Consider the following 22,428-nt stretch of genomic DNA (forward strand, 5'->3'; position numbering starts at 1 on the left):
AGAATGGCTGTATCAAAACCTATCCTAGACTTCTTTACCATATGTATCACCTTGTTATCTGACTTCTACCTCTTATCCTCTGCCAATGGGTTCTATGTGCAACTTCCAAAACTTTGCAGAGTATGTTATGCAAATAGCATATACACTCCAGTTAGGATTTGATAAACAGGACATATCCTACTTGTCAGTATTTCCAAACAATCTCATGCCCCATCTAATTTACATCATATTGAAATTTTCTTCACAATTCAAAGAAGACAAATGTTATTAGTTTATGAATGATGATAGGTTTTGCTCCCTTAGTAAAAGTTGCCTAGGAACGAGATAGCATTTGTCTTCTCTGTATCTGCTTTCTCTTACAAATCAGATGAACTGTACACACATATTATCTACAAATTCGAGTGCTGGACATAAATGTTTGTCAGCTGCTGTATTTTACTGTTGACTGCTAGATTCCTATATTTAAACACATCTAACAAGTATTTGTAATGTCTAGCAGAATTCACAATCAAGCAGAAGAGACTAAAGCTGTTACATATTTTTGAATGAGTTTTTCACTGAGAAATGTTTCTTTACATTCTTGTGAGAAAAAATGTTAAAATTGCATCCATATGATATCCTCTTTATGCTTTTTCCGCATTTGAATTAGCTGCTACTGACAACAAGATCATGTAAATCATGATAGTACAAAGCATACTCCTGACAAAGTTCTCTGCAGCTCCTCATCAGAAATCTCCATGTTAAGGTAGTCTCTCTTGACTTGCTTTATCAAACTGGGAATAATGTCTTGCATGAACAATAGGCTTTTTGGAATTAGCAAAAATATATTTTACTCATTTTATTTAGGGTAATATCTAATGATAAACTTTGACACCTGTTTCAGTGTTGTTCAGTTTCAGTTGACCACAGATGACGAGAACCTCACTGATTTTGGTTGATTAGCCAGCCATAGAGGACTGGCTGTGAGTATTTGCCTGGAGGATCAGAGCCTAATTTCCCAGGATAAAAGCAGCAGGTTGTAAAAAAAAAAAAATAAAAAAAAAAAAATTACCACTTTAAGGCATTGTTTTGTCATAGAGCGTGTGTGGGGTGTTGTTTCCCTTCTTAGGTGATTTTTTTTACTCAATACTTCTTATGCTAAAATACTTTAAATACTCAATACTTCTTACTAAATTGTATCTTATTTGCTGTATGCTACAGCTGTAGCAAAGATTATTAAAAGTATGTTTACTGTTGGGCTAAAAATATTTACATTTTTTTGCCACAAGAAAGAGGAAGATATGCCAGATATGCCAGAGGAAGTTATCCAGGATACCCAAGTTAAAGCATCAAATTAAAGGAATAAAAATATGGCCTGTGAATTATGTTTAGAAGATGCAACTGAAGAAATGTGAAGAAATGTGCAGAAGGAAAAGCAAAAACCAAGAGGATGAGGAGGCAACGACAGGGCTGGAGCTGGGTGAGATCCAGGTGGGTCAAGTTGCTCTCTTTGTTTTAGGGCCTGCCGTGGGCTTCTCTCTTTCTTTGGAGGGAAGCATATGTGCACGATAAAGACTCCTGTTTTGGTAAGGCTCTTTTCTTTTGGTTTTCTGTTTTTAATACGTGTTGCTCTACAGCAGGACTTGAGAAAACAGGAGTGCAGAAATGGGGTGGTGCGGTCGGTGATGATCCCTCATATCGGAGGGGGATTTCTACACTCCCTGGGCGCAGCCGCGCCCGAGGTCCCTTGGCTCCTGTGCCTCCCCCCCTCACGGCCACCCGCGGCCCCCAACCCGGCCAGCTCGCGCCTCCCCTCTCCTGCCATAGCAGCTGGGCAAAAGTCTTTTCTCCCTTTGCAGCCCGTGCTCCCTGAGCCGCCGTCTCACCTCATTCGCCTCCTCCCGCGGGGGGAGCTCAGCACCGGGGGGGCCGACACCGGGTCCAGCCCCCCCTTTCCCCGCCGGGTGCCGGGCAGCCCTCCCCTCAGCCGCCGCCCGGGGGTCTTCTTCCCCTCAGCGCCTCCCGCCTCGCGCTGAGGGCGGCCGTAGGTAGGGCTCCCCCCGCCCCCCTCCCCCGCCGCGAGCGCCAACGGCCGCCGGCTCGAGCCTAACGGTCTCCCCCCTCCCTTCCCCCTCCCTCCCTCCTCTGAGGGAAAAGTGTGGCTGCGCGCGGCTGCCGGCGGCCCCGCGATAAAGGCAGGGAAGCCGGGCCGGCCGGAGCTGCAGCGGAGGGCGCTCGGGTTTAGCGGAGAAGAGAGCCAGCCAGCCAGCGGCCAGGGGGACGACCGAGCCCCGCCGGCTCCCCTGCCCCGGGTCCGGGACCTTCCCCGCCCTTTGCTCGCCCGCTTGAAAAGTTTTGCCCGGGGAGCGCGGCGGCGCCTGGGCGCCCGTCAGCCTCAGCCCGCCATGGGCGCTGCCCGCCGGCGCTAAAGGGAGGACGCGAAGCTGAGGGGAAGGAGCGGAGCCGGCGATGGGCAGCAGCCCGCCACGGGACTGAGCGGCGCTCCGGAGCGAGGTGTGCCGGCCAGGCTCGGCGATGGAGCGCCCGCAGCGGGCGGCGGGCGGGGAGAGCTAGCGGCATCGGCGGAGCCCCCCGGAGCCGCGCCCGGGACGTGTCCCCGTCTCCTCGGCATGGCGGGGGCTGCCCGGTGCGGCGGGCCCCGCTGCCCGGCTGTCAGTCTGCTCCTCGGAGCCCTGCTCTGCGGAGGTAAGCGGGGAGGCACTTGTCGCCGGGCGCTGGCGGGGCTGCGGGGGGAGCCGGCTGGTGCTCTCTCCTGGAGGCACCAGTTGATCGTCTGCAAACGGTGCTGGGCTGGTTTGCAGCGACTTGAACTCCTTCCGAAGCAAGCTTCTTGTTTTCCACCGTAGCGGCTTGCGGACTAAATTAGTCCTTCTTGTTTTTCCCCTTGCTTCTTCTTATCCTTTAAATTCTGCCTCTGTCTTTCTGCTCTGTTGAAATTTCACTCCCCCTCCTTCCTCTCCCCTCCCCACCCCCCCTTTTTTTTTTCTGTCTTGTTTATTTGAATGGTAGGAAAGCTTGCATCTGACTAAAATGAGAAAGTTTTCTGTCTTTCTGCCTCAACGATGATGATATTTACAAACGCATCTTAATTATTGCGTTGTGTTAAGGGGATCTTATCTGCGGGAGACGTTGTCCTAGTCCCAGCTTGAAACAGAGTATGGGGAGCAGTGAAAGCTATAGGAGGCACCAGGGAGTGCAATGATAGTGTTTAGGAATAGCGTCCTTTAAATTATATTGGAGTTGTGCAGTGGTAGCTCTAGAGGCTGGATAGAAGCCTTATTACCTGGACTGGACAAGATGCTTGTTACCTTGATTAAAGGGATAGTTGACGAACAGGTCTGTCTTAGCATAGAGGTCATTTGGATGATCTGCTGTTTTTTCTCATTGATGAACTTCCGTGATCGGACTCCCTTTGACAAAGGCAAATCGTCTCTAAAGTGATTCAGGAATGCAAATCGTGCATGATCCAAACAGGGATTTCTGTGCAGAATAGTAGGTGACTGCCATGTCTCAACACTTCTTGTTTTCTTGCTCAGACTCTGATAGTTCTGGATATTTTCTAAAAACGTATCCTTCTCCCTGTTTGCGGGGAGACGGACGGACAGAAACTTGTTAAGCTCACTGCAATTCATGCTCTTGTTGCTGTCCCTACAAACAAAAAAATAATTTTGCGTTTTGTCCTGTTGGTGTTAGTGGTGCTGTTTGACTGACATAAGATTACTAGCAAAAGACTCCTCACTATTTAGTTTGGTCCAGTCCTGCCAACCTCTCTCCCCGGGTAGTTCATTGTAGAGGCAGCTGCGAGATATACGAAAGTATCTCAAGGCTAAAGCAAAGGTGGAATCAGTAGGAATTTATAAAGGGACTTTTCCCACCCTGATCGGTAGGGAAAACAAAGTACCTGGCAGAAAATTGTATGGCCTCTTAATGCTGGTAATTTTAATATAGTACATTAAAATTAATGGACATCCCAGTGACTCGACATGCTCTGAAAGTGCTGATGTGAAGAATCTAAAATACAGGTTCCTGTTTTGATTGCTGCAGCCAGGAGGTGAGAATTATATTAGCCTAATGCTCGCCTTCGGAGAGTGCATGAGATTAAGACTTGTAAAGAGCTCTGGCATTTTTCTGGGGCAGTGTGTCTGTTCTGCCATGCAGCTTTGACAGTCACAAATGCATCTTCTCCAATAAGCGTTTGCATTAAACTCAATATATTGAGTTAGGCACTGATATATGGGCATTTTCTATCTGAAAATATTTTTATAAGAGAAATAAGTAGGTTCTGCTTCTTAAAGGTAGGAGAAAGAGTGCTACAGCGAGAGGTTATAAACAACCCAACCTCGTTAAGCTGTTTTTCTCTCTGCTGGAACCTGGGTCAGTGTTGACTCAGCCATGCTGTAAAAAAGTCAGTAGTGGTGCTACAGCTACCCACTGCTAGCAGCAGCTGCTGGGGGTTTCTGGGCTGTGCTCTTTGAGAATAAAAGAGAGAATATTACTTTCCTTCAGGGAAGAAAAGCAGAGCTTCTGAGCGGGGAATTTGCCTCTTGGCGTTGCTGGGTACAGTATGATTTAGAGCTGGTTAATTAAACTTATTTAATAAGGTGTTTGTATGGTTTCCTTGTGAGGCCTTAACAAGCATTTCATTTGCACTCCCCTTGTGTATTTGCACACTTTTTGTTGGCGTGTTAGGATAGTGATTGTTCTTGAGAGCTAAAGTCTAACTAAATGAAAGTCACTTTATAGCTTGCAAGTGAAAACATTTGTAAATGTGCTGAGAAACTTACTATTATAGACAAGTTGTCATTTGCTATTTAAAGAGCTATATTTACTTCTCTGAACTCATTAGCATCTCCTATCAGGCCTGAATTTATAAGAAAATTCTCCTGAAATGTTGCCTTAGGCTTCAGCACGCCATTATGCTGTGGTTATTATCTGACCAATGATGTTAATTCATTCAAACTCAAGAAAGAAGCCTGGCATTTAATTTAAGTCATGCCTCTAGTCAGACCAGGATGTATAAAAAGTCAGTGTGTAAAAGTGTTCTTGCATTTAGGTACGAGCACATGTTTTACATACCATTTATTGGATGCCTGCTCCTTAGGTGGAGAGTATGTGTGTGAAATCATATTTACATAAGTAAATCCCAAGCGTATATATATTCCTTTCAGGAAATGACCTCTTTTCAGCAAAGTGCTAATGCGTGTGCTTAAGCCTCTTTATAGCCAATAGGAGGTATTCATGAGCTTGAAGTAAGATTATAATTTTTTTAATTGTTTTCTTGAATCAGAGCATAAATGTGAATACAAGCGTACAGATTTACTTTATAATGCATAGATAAATGGGAATCCTCAGTTTCCTATTGGTTGTGAACAAGAATCATAGAAACTGGAAATACAGAATCTTTTAAGTCCTAAAACAGAGTTTAAGGATGCACAGCTAGAGGATTGATTCATTTACACAAGAAGTACATACATGCAAGAAAGTATTGAACATGAGCAGATGTTAAAGGTGCATGGAGTTATCACAATTTTAGGTACTTAAGTAGTGTCTGAACACCGATGCAAACACAGTTGTGCATGTATAGGTTGGTGTAGCACCTGCTTTGGTTCTGCTCTTCTTTATACTGCAGTAATGCAATATGTCTTTTTTTAGTTACTCTGATGTGGAAACTGATTGAGGCTCTTTATTTTGAATAGTGTTTCATTCTGACTTTAAATTATTCAAGCACAGTGAGGTGGTTTTTATATCTTATTTTGAAAGTTCAGTAGCATGGCATACCCTAGTGTTATGGAAAACTTCCTAAATTTTCTTTTTCTTAATTTCATCGTGTCAGTGCTAGCTAAGAGCACAGCAGGGACTTACATTATGTTAAATTATAACTGCATGCAGTTTTATAAGTGGCTAATCTCTCTATTGGATATAACACTTTCAAAATGAAGATAGTGTTATTAATATTCCAATTTACTTTGTTTTCATATTTGGTAGTGGATCTTAAAGTTTATTAGACACTATCCTTGCCTAGTAAAATACTTTTGAATTGGGGAGCTAAGTATTTGTATGAAATGAAGTAATAAAAAGCACACCATTATGTTTTCTGAAATGGCTAAATATTAGTAAGTATTGACAAACTGTGTTCATTGAGGTGAAAGGGTGAGGATTTTATTGAGAATTGGGATTTAGTTCTGTGTTTTTCTTTTTAAACTCTACTGACAAAGCAGTAATTCAGCACCACCGGAAAGGTGGTTTGTAAGGAATAGCTAGAAGCTCTATGAATAATGGTAAATTTGCTAGAAGTGTTGGTATACAGACTTTCCTGGGTAGAGTTTTCAAGGTAGTGGTCTTTTGCAGTAAATCTCTCTGAGCTGTTATTCATAATTGTGGTTAGGGTCATGCCTATTCAAGACAGTTAGTCAAGAGATAAATAAGTAAATGAAAGTTTGAAATCTTCAGAGTAAGATCATGCCATTGAAGAGGTGTCAGAGATTTGTTGTGCTGAATCCAATTTTCTTCAAGGCTTTGGTAAGCCTTTGATTTACTCATATGCTGCAAGTTTGTGCTGTCAGACTGAGATTTTGGCAGTAGGTCACATCTGGCAGACTCCACAAGATGCATCCTAGCTATTTTGAGAGAGACAAAAAGCATATTATGATAAAAGATGTAAAAGTAAAATGGCAACAAGCTGAAAGAACTTAAGTGTGTAAAGACAGTAATTGAAAATCATTTAATATGGATGTTAAAAAAAGCTGAACTGAGAATGTAAGAAAACGCAAACACGTATTGTGGGTGACTTAAAATAATACTTGTCCATCCATTCGAAGGAGACACTTACTGTGTACTCGGTAGATTTGATACTAAAGAGGGAAGTGGATTTAGTGAAAGGAAAGCTGTGTAGCAGGAATCAGACCTTGCCTCTATGTCAGGAATACCACTGTCTTGCTGTTTTCATCAGTCATTTCCTTCTTTCTCTCCCTGTCTCTCATCCACTGTGATTGTCATTTCATTGGTGAAAGGCGATCCCGGTTTGGCCACTTTGTCCAGTGGGACCTTTTTATTTGCTTAATATCTAAACTCTACAGTGATACAAATACAGGTATATACAATATTTTGTGATGCTATAAGGTGTTAACTTAAGGTGTTTGGCTGAAATTTGAGTGCTGTGTCCTTCATAGTGATAAGCAATAACTTTCTGGCCAGAAAACTTGCTTTTGTCTAGTTCAAACTCTTGTCCTGACTTGCTCTTACAGGCCTGAGTCCTTTATATTTAATTCAGTCTTCCTTACAGACTCAGTACCCTAGCAAAACAGTTTCACAGTGTTCAGCTCTTCAAGCAGTTGTACTGTTTTGTGTTCTGTGGACTGGCTCAGGCTCTAGTGACAGATGTGACCCCTTTGAAACAGGGACGGACAAATGGTGCATTGAAAGTTCATAGCTTCTGCAGTCTCCTCACTTAGAGGTATCTGGTAAAAGCCTGCGGATGCATCTAGCTTTGGAAATAATTTCAGTCCAGTAGTGCCTGTGTCTGTTTTAGTTAGCAAATGGAAATGTTCTCTCTTTATCTATTTGTTCACATTTTTTTGGGTCAATACACAGCCTCAGGTCACCATTTTTCTTTTCAACTGTATCTAGTGAAATGACCCAGTGAGTCTACTCTTCTATTTTCTTTGCTATTCTAAAGCATATTAATCTGTTGAGCTTGAATTCCATAAACAAAGTGTCATCCCCATCACTAAAATTACAGGCATCTTTGCAGCACTGGTCAATTAGGTGAACTTTTCTTTAGGGAAGTACATCTTGACTAAGTGGTTCTTTGCCACTACACTTAAGAAATGTGCTAATGTCTTACTATTGCATCACTGACATCTTGGGTCAGTAACCTTGTGCTTGGAGACAACCTTTTCTGGCACTTCTTTTGCTTGAATAAAACAGATCATACTAATCATAGTTCCACTGTCATTATCAAACGCATTCTCTTACAACTGTGCAGTTTTAACAGCTTGACAGATGTAAACAGCTAGAGAAGTCTCCTTAAGTGGACACTTCTTTTATTGTATACTGCAGTAAGAATTTAATCTGATTTTGCCATCCGCTAGTGTTACAAGTGTCGTGTGTAAGGTCAAACACCTTTTTTGTTAACTCTTTATTTCTTGTGTACTATAAATATAAATAATACAAAATTTTATATGTTCTTCCACAATTGTTATAAAGTTTCTATAATTCTGTAGAAGGACAGTGTGAAATCAATATTTTTATCATAAATGCATGAATGTCCGTTGCTACCAGAATTTCTGTGTTTGGTGCTTTGTAGCTACATGTTCTTCTGCATGATCATGAAACACAGTCTCCCCTTGCAGCAGGTTTGTAAGTGAATTGCCCTTTTCAATATGATGCAAATAGCAAACGCTAAGCCCCAAAACAGTGGTTAGGAATTTGACATTTATATGAAAAATTTGAAGTTAAGTAAAAATGTAAAGGGTGGGAAGCTTGCTTAATGGTGAAAAAAGACTTTGAAAAAAAGTTTACGCTTTTGGATTGGAAAAAAAGACTTAATGGTCTCCAGAGCACATGTGAAGGTCTGTTTCTATGTGTGTAAAGAGGAAATCTTAAGTAAATAAAAGGTAAGCTGATATTCCATGATACTGATGAGGGGGTTGGCCGCAGATTCTGCTGGTCAACTCCAACGTGCAATCACAGAGTATAGGTATTGAAATGTATCTACCAATCCTTCTAACATTGTGTTATTTATGTAACTGCTGTATTTTTCTGTGTGGTAAAATTTTTCAACTGAGCAGTTCTTCATTTGAAAATATTTTTGAAACTGATATAATTTACAAAAGTTTACTTTAAAAATTGTGCTTGCATCTAAAATTTACTAAATAATTATTTTTTATTTCACATAAAACTATCATTTTGACTTCTAGTAAATGTATTTAAATACAAACTGATAATAGCATAGTAGTCTATAGAGCACATCATTATTATTTTTCTATAATATTGTCTTGTCATTAAAAAATGAACCAGCTCTTTGTAACTGATATGAAAAGATTTGTCATTGCAAATGACTTTTACAAAGCATTTTGACTTTACGTAACAATTTTTTTTCTTCTTATTGAGAATGAAAGTTAACTTCAAAATGTTAGTTTCTGTTCTTGTGAAATTCCATTTTCCAACCAGTTGTATTGCCTGAGGGTGCAGTTCCTTACCAGCTTGAGCCAATGTAAATTGATGCTGCCAGGTTTCTGCCCTCTCCCAAACTGAGCAACTCTTTTTTTGTGCCAACTCTGGCATGCCTCTAATTCCTCTGTAAGCTGCTTCAGGGAGATAAAGCATGTAAAATGCCTCTTTTTTTTCTTTTTCTTTTTTTTTTTTTTTTTTTTTTTTTAATAAAGGATAAGTCTGTATCACCTTGGGATCAGTTTACTGCTTGTATAAGCAAAAAAGAGGATGGGCCCAGTGGGGGAGGGACAGCTTAAATGAGTACTGCAGCCTTGTGCTTGCAGTGGTATGGCTTTAATTTGTTCGTGGGACACTGTAGTTTAAAAAAAAAAAAAAAAGATTGTTATGGGAGTTGCTTACAGCATATATCCAATTCAGGATATTAAACACTGGGAGGTTAGGGAACGTGAGAGTCACTTGGTAAATGATGCAGCTTTGATTTCTTTATTGGATGTTTTTTCTCATTTTGCTGATTTTTGTATCATTTTGAACAAATAAAACTGAGACTTCGTGTATCGCCATTTCCTCATGCAGGTAGAATGCCTCTTTTGATGCTAAAGACAAAGCTATTTTCCTGAACTCAAATCAAAGCAAATACACACCGTCACTACCCCCCAGCAGAAAAAAAGCCCAAACCCCCAAGTTTTCTTGCACAGGACTGGTAGCACTGCTTTGTTTTAGAATTGCCATTAAGAGAGTTTGGTTTTAGTTTCTTATGAATTCCCCAACTATTAACTGTTTCAGCTGAGATGTGCCATGCCAAGCATCTGCCTCAGATTGAATACTTTTTTTTTTTCTTTTCCAAAACTTCAGCCAAGAGTTCAGTGTTTTACAAGAACAGAGCTAGTGGAGGGGAGGGGAACTGGATTTTCCTTTGTTTAAAAATAGTTGCTGACCTCTTCTTTGAGAAGCAGTGATACCCTGATGAAACTTGCCAGGGAGAGACTTGTGAGATAGCTGAGAAAACAGTCCAGGGTTGATATGATGGGATGCCAAGTTAGCAACGTTTGAAAGAATGAATTTGCTTATGACAAGGAAGGACTTGATGTGTCCTTACAGCTAAATTCTATGAAAATTGCTATGCACTGGGCGTATGCCATAGCAGGTGAGCTCTACTTTCCTTGCAGTTACAGATCGTCACTGCAGAAGCCTGACCTGGACAAAGCATAAGAGCTGTGGATAGAGACAGTGTCCATGCTTTTGCTCTCTATCCTCCATCCCCTTCCCTAGCTGCAGGGGAGATTTCTGGAAGAGGAAACTGCCTTATTGGAATAAAGAAAGGACGAAGCTGGAGCTTAAGGTGGGGACTGAAATGGGCAAAAGGAGAATAGTGCAGGAAAGTGTGGTCTGAACATTGTCAAAGGCAAGAATCAGTTTGGGAATAGGTGAGGGGGAGACTCGGGCTTTCTGGGTAAGGAGGAAGAAGACTAAATGGGGGAAGAGTGACTGTGGAAGGTGGTGTAGAGGAAAAAGTATGGATGAGGGTTTGCAGAAAGATGAGAACCTTGGGAGAGAAGCACCAAGGAAAGGTCAAGGTTGTGTAAGGGAACATCTCATGAAGCTGGGGCTAGAACTGGAGTAATAAAATGAGCAGAAATATATTGGGGAGCATATACAGATTTTGGTCATATGTTGATGGAAAAAGGGATTCAGGCTTGAACAAAATCTGTATAGAAATACATAGCTACTGGAGTATGTTTTTTTTTTTAAAAAATTAATTAAATTAATGATTTTATAATTAAATTCATGATTTTAATTCTTCTTGTCTGCAGCTGAATTACTGTCAGTCATTGTACAATGCCATTAGACTTGTGTTGAGGCAGTGAAACCTAACCGAGCAATGGCCTGAAGTTTGTTACGTACTCTGTTCTCCAGCATTTGTTTGGTTGGTGGTGTATATGTGCTGGTGGAGAAAGTAATTATGCCTTATCCATCACTATTCCTTTAAACACTATTCATTTTTGCACAACTTGATGTTTTTTTTTTTTTAATGTCATATCTCTGTAGAAAGAGCCAGAATATTTTTTTCTACTCTGTAGAATCAAATGACCTATTACTTTGCTGGCATGAAATAAAGAGTAGTAAATACAAGAAATATGTACTGTGGAGAAGGTAATATAGTATTGATTTCTCAGTACCTGTTAATTTTTGATGATCTGAACATCAGGGAAGAGAGAGGTTGAATTTGGCTTACCCTTAGTGAGGGTGGATACCTGCTTGTGAATAGCATTAGCCTGAAAACTCATGACACTTTTGGGTTTGCAACAGATTTATGTAAAAGATTGTAGAGGAACAATTTGTGTTACGCTTTGTCATACTTCCTGGTAACTTTGGGTTGTCATTCCTCACGTTTTCACATTTTTAATGATGAGTTTAATTTAGGATTTCTTTCTTACCTGCTTTGCTATTCTTGTGGGTACTCTGAAACTTGATGATGTGTTTCACAGGTCCAGGTGTACTGCATTGAACTGTTTAGATGGAAAAGAGATGCTTCTCTGTGTGTGTACCTGTAATTTGGAATTTGGACTTGAGTCATATGGAGCATGGGTAGCACAACTAGAAGCAGCTCCACATTTTCTGGACACAGCATCTGTGCTACAGAATGCTTGTTCAGTGAATTTCTACATGACATGCTTTGGCACCCAATAGCCAAAGGGAGTTGCACATGCTTAACACAAGTGTAAAGTCTGCACCTCTTTGAAAAGCTGATGTGACATTATGTGAGTTTGTGCGTATTCTTGAATGGGTCTCTTGTGTCTTATCTTGGTATGTCTTTATTGTATATTTTCAGATCTTAGTCTTTTAGATGACAAAGCTTACTATTAAAAAAAAATATTGTGTTTTATTTGGCAGAGTGAATAATTGTTATAGTTTCCATCTTTTATAGGTGTTCAAAAAGACAGTCTTCTATGAGAGATGCTGTTGAGCTCATACTGTTTTAAATGCCGTTGTGCTTCTGTTGTTCGTAATCGTCTCATCGACAATTTCAGAAGGTAATCTGTTAAAAGAATTCAGAAATAGAGAACTCTCTCCCCATATATTTGTTTAGCATGCCCTCTTGTCATTCCATCTCAGTGAGAAAAGGGATTTTTTTAATGGGAAGAGCAAGAAATTTTAAGTAGGGTTCCCTGTTTTCTTTAATTCTCTCTCCAGCTGTATGTGCAAATGCGAATGCTCAGGTAGCCTCTCAGTTTCAATGTGTTCATCTGTAAAATGGGAATGACTATAGCACTTCATTACCTTTTTGTTATCATAATGTGGCTAGAAAAAGTATTTTTTTCTTTGGGGTAAAATTGCAAGTTCTTTTTACAATAACATCTGCAACTGATTAGATAATAATGTGAATTATTACTGTTTCATTTTTACCCAGGGAGAAAACCACTCTGATATAAGACCAGTATTGCATGATGGTACTCTGCAATTAACTGGAGGTGCACATCGTATTTTCATATTGATTCCATAAGCTAATGTGTAGTGTTTCAGAGTGTCAGCAAACTAGTAGAAGGAATTTTTCCAATTGTGTGTGACCTAATGGAATTAGTATATTCTCTTTTTTCTTTTGGAGTATCACAAGCAGTCTGGAGATGAGGGGAGGGTGCTGACTAGTCTTGAAAGACAAATGCTGATCTGGAAACACCTCTAGTGCAATGTCCATCTGGAAGGTCTTGCTTTATTACATTGTACAGTATTCAAAGAACCATAGATTCATGGTGTTGCCTTGGCTATTTCATGGATTAAAGTTGGATATCACTATATTTCAGACTCAAAGCTTCACAAGTCCTCAAAGCTTCAGGCTTCCATTGAACTTTAGTCTTGGTTCTGAAAATTCATTTAGAATTAAATTAGCTGTAGTGATGAAACTGTGGCACTTTAAATAGGAATCATCAGATGACATTTAAATGCAGTCATGTAGTGCAGTAATGTCAGAACTGATTTGAGGTAAAAATCATGCCTTTAGGCAGTATTGTTTAGTAAAGTCACAAAATGCAAATAGTTTATTTGAAAAGTACTTACATTATTTGGTTTTGTTTTATTTGGGGAGAGGAAAAGGATTCTCTTGTCAGTATAGCACAGATGTGTAAAGTTGGAGTTGAATCTACTGTTCCGAGTGCCTATAACATTTTGGATCCTGACCTAGACCCTGAAATAAATCTTTCAACTTTGTATATTGAATCAAACTAAGAGTGGTCCAAAACCACTTAAACTTTAGAAATGTTCTGACCTTTCTTTGTACTTTGTGGCTCTTGCACCTACTCTCTTCATTTCTCATCTAATAAGAGTATGTCAAATTGAAGCCTTGGGTCACCAGTGCTTATTAGTTTCTCTTGACTTTTTGTAGTTCATTGTTTTATGACCACGGACTTTTCTGAAATTGAAGATTAGATTTTAGCATTAGAATCTGTACATGAATAACTGCCAAGACACTGGCATAAGCTGTTAGCTGATCAAGTTGTAGCTCTTTTGTAAGGAAGCAAATTCTGCTCTTTGGGCACTCTGTCATGCCCTACCTATTGCAAGTGAATTCCTGGTACTACTTATTTCACTGGGAGTCTTGCCATTCATCAGGATTTCTACCCACATATATATTGCTCTGTATATATACCTAACAACTCATGGTTGCTTGATAGACTGTCTTCAGTCTACTTCATTTTACTGTGCAGTTTCCCTTCCTATGAAGGGAACCAGATTTGATGCAGAGGACATTCAAAGGCAAAATAGTTTTTCGCAAATTCTTCTTCTACTCTGTGTTCCTCTGATCACAGAAGAGTAAGAAATGCTTCCAGAGCGTGGTTCAGATTCATGTGGTGTTTTGACTCCAAAAGGGCCTTTATTCTTCCACGATCAAAGTCTTGGACAAGTAAGGTCCAGGTTTAGATGCCTCAGTTATGTAGGATGAATCTGGACTATGTGATTGAAGTTGCACACACGCAACAGAAAATCCCCCAAACTTGAAAAATAATGAAAAACACCAGTTAGTATTTCTGTGTGTTAAATGATAAAGGACGTAGTTGGAAAGCTCCCTTTTCTGGTACCTGTGCTCTGTGGATTTGGTTATCCAAAGCTGTTATTCTAATATGTATGTCATCCAGCTTTCTACCCTCTTAGAAAGTCAGTTGTGGGTTGCCAGCCTATGATTTGGTTGATTTCTAATAATCTTTGAAGAAATATACTTGGGTTTATATTGAAATTTAAATGCTATACTAACATGTCACGGAAGTAAATAGCACTCTACATAAGTACAGGGTGAATATGACCCCCTCCATACCTTGCAATTTTGAATTTGTCTCACCAGAGTTCAGACTTTAGCTCCTCTTAACTGAAAATGAAATCAAACAGTGTGAGCTTTTGGGAAACTGTTTTGAAGAAACAGAAAATCCAAACCACATGGTATACTCACAATGTGAAAGACTTAGTGAAGAAATCTTTCTTCATTGGAAAAATGAACTCTAGTGTGTTTACTAAGCAACATTTCAAAGCAGTTTGAGATGAAAGGTCTGTGGTCTAATTCATTGCATATGTGATATTTCCTGCTGAATTAATGTTATGCAGTAAAATTGGGGGTTTGTATTTTGGTTTTTTTGTTTGTTTGAATTGATAGTGTAAAAAATGAGTCTAACCACAGTTTTCTACCTAAAAAGTGGCAGATATCTGTATATCAGAAAATAGCATCTAGATTAACTGTTAAAAATATTTCACTGTACACTTTTCACCCCTTTAAAATGTGACTTTCTCAAGCTGTAACAGTTTTAGCTGAAGTTTTCCATGCTGCATATTTTCTGACTGATTTGGGAAAGTTTCTGTGAAGTGGTTCAGTTGTTTCTGAGAACAAAGCCAGCTAGAAATTCTGAGTTCTAGCCAGCTAGAATCATTTCCATGAGCAGCACTAGTTGGGTTAAATCCTGTGATTTTCAGTGTTAGAGGCAAAGATAGATGGTATTTTCCTTAATCTGTCTTTCAGAAGTGATGATGATGTATGAATGCTAGCATTCATTTTTACTAAGTAAGATTCATGGCTGCAGATAACTCCTGCAAACATGCTCCTGCATTAAAAAGGGCATATAAAAAGGGGGATAGAAATATTTTTGAAGCTGTACAGCTTTTGGTGTAATTCATGAAAAATCTATTCAAAGTTGCCAGACTTGTAAGTCTGAAAAGTGTGTCTAGTCTATTCTTAATGCAGAATTGGGAGGGTGGCAGGAGCATTATTCTGAGAATCTCATCTTTGTAGAACACACTGCATCTCGGATACCAGAGCTGCATACGGATTTTCTTGGGTATGTTCCTCTTTAACTGTCATAAGCCATCATGGGCCCAGTTTCCAGGGCAAAAGCTGTGGAGCCACAGAGGCTCTTGCGTGCTCTCAGAATGCCTCCTTCCTCTATTCTGGTTCATGTGGAAAAGGAGGAAGCAATCTCAGGGCATGACAAGGGTTAAGGAACAGGTGGTTATCTACGGGACTGCTGTCTCATTTCGTACACAGGATGGATAGCTTCCTGGGAAAACATCCCAGTTTTTGTACTGAAGGAGGTTATTGTCTGTGGACTTCTGCTTCATTTGTTACAGAAGCTGGAAGGTGTGTAGATATAGCAGGCTTAGCATGGGTTTAACTTCTGAATCTATACAGAGAGGAGCTTTGGCATTTTTGAGTACAAACAGCTTCTGTGACTGTCACTATTTTTCATACTTGGTGTTGGTGACAGCATCCTAGAACATATTTTTAATAACCCTTCAAAGACCGCAAGATTGTCCTCATGAGCCAAATGCAAAGTGCAGAAGGAAGTTAGGCAGGGGATATCTGATTCTAAGTATCTTACATTACCTCTCAAACTTCCCTCAGCATTCAGGACTCCATTTTCTGAATCCCTCCTTTATCTTTGCTTGCTATAACCAGAGATTCTGGATAAGTTTGCAGGCTAACTTTTATCTTATGGGAGGAGCAAAAATTGTAGAAGGATAAAAAGGAGTTTAGTAACACTTCGGGGAATTATGTTCTGTTCTTGTTCCTGCCGCAGAGTTAGTGCTATGCTTGGGGAAAAAAAAAAAGGCAGATTTTTGTTATGCTTTTTTTTTTTTTATACGTAGCTGTCCCTAATGTAAGCAAGAGATTTGCTCAGAACTTACCAGTAATGCTGTATCCTTCAGAAAATCAGGCCACAGGTTTTCTATATTGGGCATCTGTATTAGCAGATGCTTCTGAGAGTGTAGTTACTAATTTTGTTGTGCTGCAGTTCACCCTTTTAAAATTATTGAAAATTCTGTTTCAGGAAAGTGTTGTGTAAGTAAATGTATTAATATTTCTGAAGTGTTCTGTATAGTACCATGATAAGCTACATAAAAAGTTTTTCAGAATTTTAATAATTCAGTGCAACAATTAAATATTGTGTCTTAAATTAACACGTAGGATTATACATAATGATAAAAAATGGTGAGCAGCTGTCCGTTCTGTCACCCTTAGGCAGAAGTTCTCTGGAAGAAATAATATGTCATTAAAGGCTGTGTCTTAATGCATATGTATGTGGGGATGAATTAAGTTTAAGTCTGGATTTCCTTATTACTTTTTTTAGTGCTTTCCTTGGCAAACTTAACATTCTTTTTTTGTGAAGGAACCTTCTGGCTTATTGTAGGCTATTCCTGCTGCTTTTAATATCCTTTGAGATTGATTCATGAAGTGCCAACATCTTGAGCTGTGGAAAAAGAGTAAGAATCCTAAAGAAAGACCCTGGATACATGGGAATAGATCTGAACTCAGACTCTTTATGTGCCGCTTTGATCTGAAAGAGACATCTTGTGATTCAGAGAACCTTTACTGTTAATTAAGGCCGTTAATTCAATCAGTTCCATTTTGGTTAAAAACTGATAGCATTAGCAAAGTGTATAAAGACAGCATCTGGATCAGGTTTATTGAAATGATATTTTAGGAAATGAAAAGAGGTTTCTTAGGTAACTTTTGAACACGTGTGTATGTGATAACTACTTACAGAAAAAATTCTTTGTGGGTAGATGAATTCAAGAATATTTTTATATTAGTGACATTCAAGTGATTAATGTCCTGGTGTAGGATAGGTCAATGCGTGTTTCCATTTCAGTAGCTGACAGTTCATCACAGGAGAATGAAGTTATGAGGAAACAAAAGAAAATGGAAGTGAAGAGTTCAGTGGAAGGATGTTAGAATGCCTGGCCCATCTGTAGGGGATGGCAGTGGACTCACAATGCAACCAGCTTGGAGTAGAGCATGTTTTGAAAATTTACCTACCATAAAGGTCATAGGAAGAACCACCTGTGACTTTTTGGCTTCTTTTCATTAGGCCTTTGAACAGAGTGTAGGGGGGAAAAAAAGAAAATCAAAGATATGTTTCCCTATAAACTAGTCAAGTGGCCACATTTATGACTTGCTGTATGTGCTTTGAGTTGTTTCAGAAGTATCTCTGATTTAGGAACACTTTTATAAGATGGCTCTCAGTAGCTTTCAGGTGAGCTAGAGCAGCAGAAATTGTACACAAATAACAGCTAAAACTTTATTTGTCTCTCACTTGTGTAACTTTACTGACCTGCAAGAAAAATGATAATAGTTTCTCATGGGTGTAGCCTGAGGAGCTAACATTGACTGGAATTGGACCCTGTGGCAGCAGAGGTGTCAAAGCTGCAGCTCAAGGCTTGATCTTGGTATTGGACTTGCAGCTAATACAGTGCAGTGGCTGGGACTTAATAATTTTAAGTTCAATTAACGCTGCTGTTCTGCAATAATTCTTCGTTATCTTTGAGCAGGTCAGTGGATTCTTTCTAACTGATTGTAGTTACTGATTGAGGTATGTTATTTAGGAGCTACCTTATTTTGGAGGAAGAGGACAAAGTTCAATGCCTGAAAGACAACACTGGATAGTGCTTCAGGCCATCTGTGATCGGACTCCTGACTTTTTCTGGAAGCATCCTTGCTTCTTCCTTGATTATAGGAGGTGGTGAAGGAGAACATAAGTTAAATGCATACATTTAATGGAATTAATCTGTGCAGGCATTTATCATTTCCCACTTTATTTCATTCCATTGTGTCACACTGCATGCAGAAGATATCTTTTTTTCCCAATCAGATTTCAAATGCTGTAGAATCCCTTAAAAGTTCTTTGCAGCTGTCAGGGAATGAGGATTCAACACATTGCAGAAAAGGCTGAGCATGTTCAAGGTAAAGAATGGTACTGACCTGTGAGATTAATAAGAATACTACAAGAACTTCTCCCAGTTTTTAATCTGATGCATTTTTTTTAGGTCTACATTTAAACTTTTTTCTAGGCTCCTACAAAGAAATTAGTCAGGCTTCCTTTAAGATCTTTGTAAATATTCTTACTAATTAAGCTATTAAGAGTGGGGTAGGGAGAATCTATTTACAGATTTTTGAATGTAGTTGTTCATGTGTTGAGAAAGGAACTTCTTCATAGAACAAAGCCTTACAGTCAGCTTACAAAATAAAACTTTGTTCATTGCATGTCAGAGTGGTAATTTCCTTTAGCAGGTAGCAGAAATAGGGTAATAAGACATTCCATTAATTACTTAAGGCTTTTTTCAAAAGTAAGTATTCAGAGAGAAAGAAAAACAGAGGTGTGTTTTGTTGTGTGTGGTTTTTTTTTTTTTTGAAGATTCTGAGAAGTCTAGTCAATGGCTATAGAGTTCCTGGATACTTCCTATAGTGCCTCTCAGTGCCTTATGTGATTGTGTTTTCATCTGTTTATTTACACGTCACCAGCAAACTACAGAGCAAGAGATTCCTTAGCTAAGAAATCGGGCTTTTATCCTCATATCCTTCTTGCAAGAGGCCTTACTTGAAAGAAAAAGAAATATTTTGTAGGCTCTTTTGTTTTCACTGTGTGAACATAGAACAGTTATTTGTAGTTCTGATGGCTTGTTTCTGGAACCTGTTTCAGTTTCATTGGGAAGCTTACCTTACTATCTCACTTTTTTTTCCCTCTTAAGTGTCATCTATTAAAAAAAAAAAAAATCTGAGGAAATGGTGGTGTTCAAATAATTGTAACTGAGATCAGAAATCTGATTTAAACAGCACAGCAGTTCAGTCTGTGTTTCAGAAGCACAAGTTTTCCTTTAATAAGCAGAAGTGACCTGGAGGGTTTCTCGTAAGTTTAGTGAGTGGTGTGATAGCACAGAGATTGGATGCATGATGGTATATTATAAAACCCAGACTGAAATCTGGAATTTTAATGCAGACAGTGAACCCAGAAGCTTTGCTTCATTCAAGTCTGCAAGATGATCTGCAAAGCACATGGGACTCTGCTGTGTACACAGAACAACTCAGTATATCACCAAAACAACATCAGGCAGCTTAATTTGCTGCTATTCCTATTCAGGCAGGCTGGCCACATCCAGATTATAAGTAGATGCATCTGCAGACATGCTGTGCATCTTACCAATCCCTAGAACTGTCCTCAAGAGCTGCGTAGACATAGCCAGTTGAGCTCTCTATTAGGTATGAAGGTCAATTCCACCAGTTCCATGCCACCAGCACCAGGTGCAGATTTGGGTTCTGGCCAGATTGTCCTTGACAGGACAAAGTTTATTTGCTTTGGTTTTATACTTTGCTTGTTTTTCAAATGTGTCCATTATGTTGGCCAAGTTCCCATAGTAAATTACTTTTATGTACCTAATTCATTCTGAATGAAACAGACCAATCCATTAAGGACTCTGCACTAAAAACTGTAGCTCATTATGTGTTCTTGTGGTGTATGACATCAGTAGAATGCCACAAGTTAATTACATTCTTAATTACAGCTTTGTATTGAATTAGGGACCTATTATACATAGAATAATTGAAAACCTGCTGAGATCACGTCTGGTAACATCTAATTGTGTCCATGATTTTTTTTTTTTTCCCCTAAACTTTAAATAAAAACCGGTATTTCATTTAGCATGGTTTTAATTAATTGACATGAGAAATGTAATTAGAGCTGAGGCAACGGACCAACTGTCTTAAAACAATCACTCAGAAATTAATCGCATTTTGGGGAGCAATTAACAGTTTCCAGAGCAGGGGCTATTCTGCCGCATTTCTGGAAAAGCCTTGAACAGGCACAATTGAAGAAAGAACTTGCTGCTTTTAGAAGAGAAGAAAGATTTGAATGTTTGGAGACATTCAGAGTGCTCTTTCAACATAAGGAAACTTGATACCCTTGCAGCTTCAGGCATCAGAAACCTAAGAATAGCACAGGAAGAGAACTAAAATCTAATGATTTTCCCAAGCATTGAGAAGGACAGGGCATTAGCTGTGTTCTACCAGGAGTAGAAGAGGTTACTGGTGGCCTGAAGGGCTGAGAAGTTCTTTCCCAGCTTTGCTTGACTAGTGGAATTACCTGCTACCTACCAAGAGCAGAAGAGTTTCACCTCAGCATCAGCGGGAGCCAGTTGGATGACTTGAACATTCTTCTCTTGGTTTCCAAGTCCCACCTGCCTATATGGATGTGGCAGAATTTTTTTGGAAGCCTTTTTGCCATCCACCATCCAAAGAGCACTATTGCAGGTAACAGGAAAAAATTTTATTTCCTCTTTTCTTTCTTTCTGAACTTAGCCAGCTCTTGCCCTTAATATCATGACTGAGTAGTTTGCTAAATTAGGCAGGATAGTGACAATGGTGATCAGTTAGTGGACCCCAGCACATGGGGCATCTTTTCTGCTTTTGTTTTACAAAAATCTTGTCTGTGACCTTAGACACAACTCACTGGATTTTAAAGTTACCTTAGAAGGAAATGCTACTGAACAGTATTTTCAGTGACAGAATTTCTGAGGCTGACATCTAATTGGAAGGTTTGGGTCTGTCCCTCTTTTTCACTTCCCTTTTGTAGAAGTCTTGAAAGTTGTTTGGTTTTGGTTGGGTTCAGGATGTGGTTTTTGTTTTTTTAATGGAAATGAATATTATATTTTTCTATTGGAATTTTTCCATAGAGACAAAGCCTTTAATTTAAATCAACTTGCAACAAACCTTTAATTCCAGGGTGAAGAATAATGTTTGTTTGCTGTTTGTAGAAAGGCTTATTTGTTTCAGGACATACAATTGTTATATTTCCTTTATATAGCCTGAGTTAGAGGATCTGACGTTTTTCTGCTTGATATCTCTAAAATTAATGTGCACATATTTAGACCTGCCTATACATAGATATGCATATGCTTTGTTTATAAATGGAGAGCATATGCAAGGATAAAACTGCTGTGTGAGAGCAGGTTTAAGAGATCTCACTGTGCTTGGACACAAGCAGAAAAACACTGGGTACATCAACTGAAAACTGGCTGGCAGCCATAGCACATAGAATGGAGGGAATGTTTGCCTAAAAGACTAGATTGTGTCAGGCGTGACTAAGCAGGAATTTTAGCTAAAATGCGTTAGCAAATTGAATGCTTAGAAGAAAATGAGAACGTTCATGGTCTTATCTTTGTTCACTTGAGACTGGATTTTATTTTTAATATAAAAATCAATGGAGGGGGGAAAGGAAGTTCTGCAGAGTGTTTCCTGATTTTTAGGAATGCTGATATAAGTGATTGCTGAATATTTTGCTATGGCTCTGTTTACACTCCTTCTGGAATATGCATGCCTTTTAATAGCCTTGTAGCTTATGAAGCACTGGGCTGTCAGTCAGGTAGTAAAATACTTTAATTACCCCCATGCACTAGATAGACGCAGTGAGAGAAAAGGTGGGACTAGATAAAAGGAGCACAATTCAAGCTTACTTTCTGACTGTTAAAAGATTGATAAACCATAAGTCCTTGCTGTTGTTATCCTTCTTTTCTCCATGAATAGCATTCCTGATGGAAAGAGGTCCTGTACTTTTTTTAATCTCTAAGGGTATGTGAATGGCCACTGCAAATGAAATAATTTATCCAGCAGGTCAGACAGCGTAGAGCTAAGAGTGAGAGAGATTCCTCCCTTTGGTCTAGGACCATTATGTGTTTATGACATACTAAGGTAGTATTTTTCTTAATCTCTTTTCTTCCCTTCAAACTGTTTCCCTCTTTCCATTTCTTTGGGTTATTTTTTTTTTTACTTTATTTGTCTTGACATCAAAAATACTTTCTCCCAGGTAGAGGTCTTTAGGAGTTAGATTGTGCTCATGTTGAATAAATGAGAATCCCTGTTGCTATAAGGTTTCTGAAAAGTTGTCTCTCAATTAATAAACAGGTAGGAAACTTTGCTGAAATACATGACCCTGCCTGCTCAATCTTTTA

The 22,428-nt window shown here is 39.3% G+C and overlaps 1 protein-coding gene across 1 annotated transcript in view; it reads left to right on the forward strand.

Annotated features, from left to right (window-relative positions):
* The first annotated feature begins 2,609 nt into the window (after nt 1-2,609).
* TMEM132C (transmembrane protein 132C) overlaps nt 2,610-22,428 on the forward strand; it is a 213,961-nt gene continuing 194,142 nt past the window's right edge. The window contains exon 1 of the mRNA XM_074159483.1: nt 2,610-2,685. Within this exon, the coding sequence (XP_074015584.1) occupies nt 2,610-2,685 (76 nt within the window). The remainder of the gene's footprint in view (nt 2,686-22,428) is intronic.

The sequence above is a fragment of the Numenius arquata genome, chromosome 16, assembly GCF_964106895.1.
Source record: "Numenius arquata chromosome 16, bNumArq3.hap1.1, whole genome shotgun sequence".
Classification (NCBI taxonomy): domain Eukaryota; kingdom Metazoa; phylum Chordata; class Aves; order Charadriiformes; family Scolopacidae; genus Numenius; species Numenius arquata.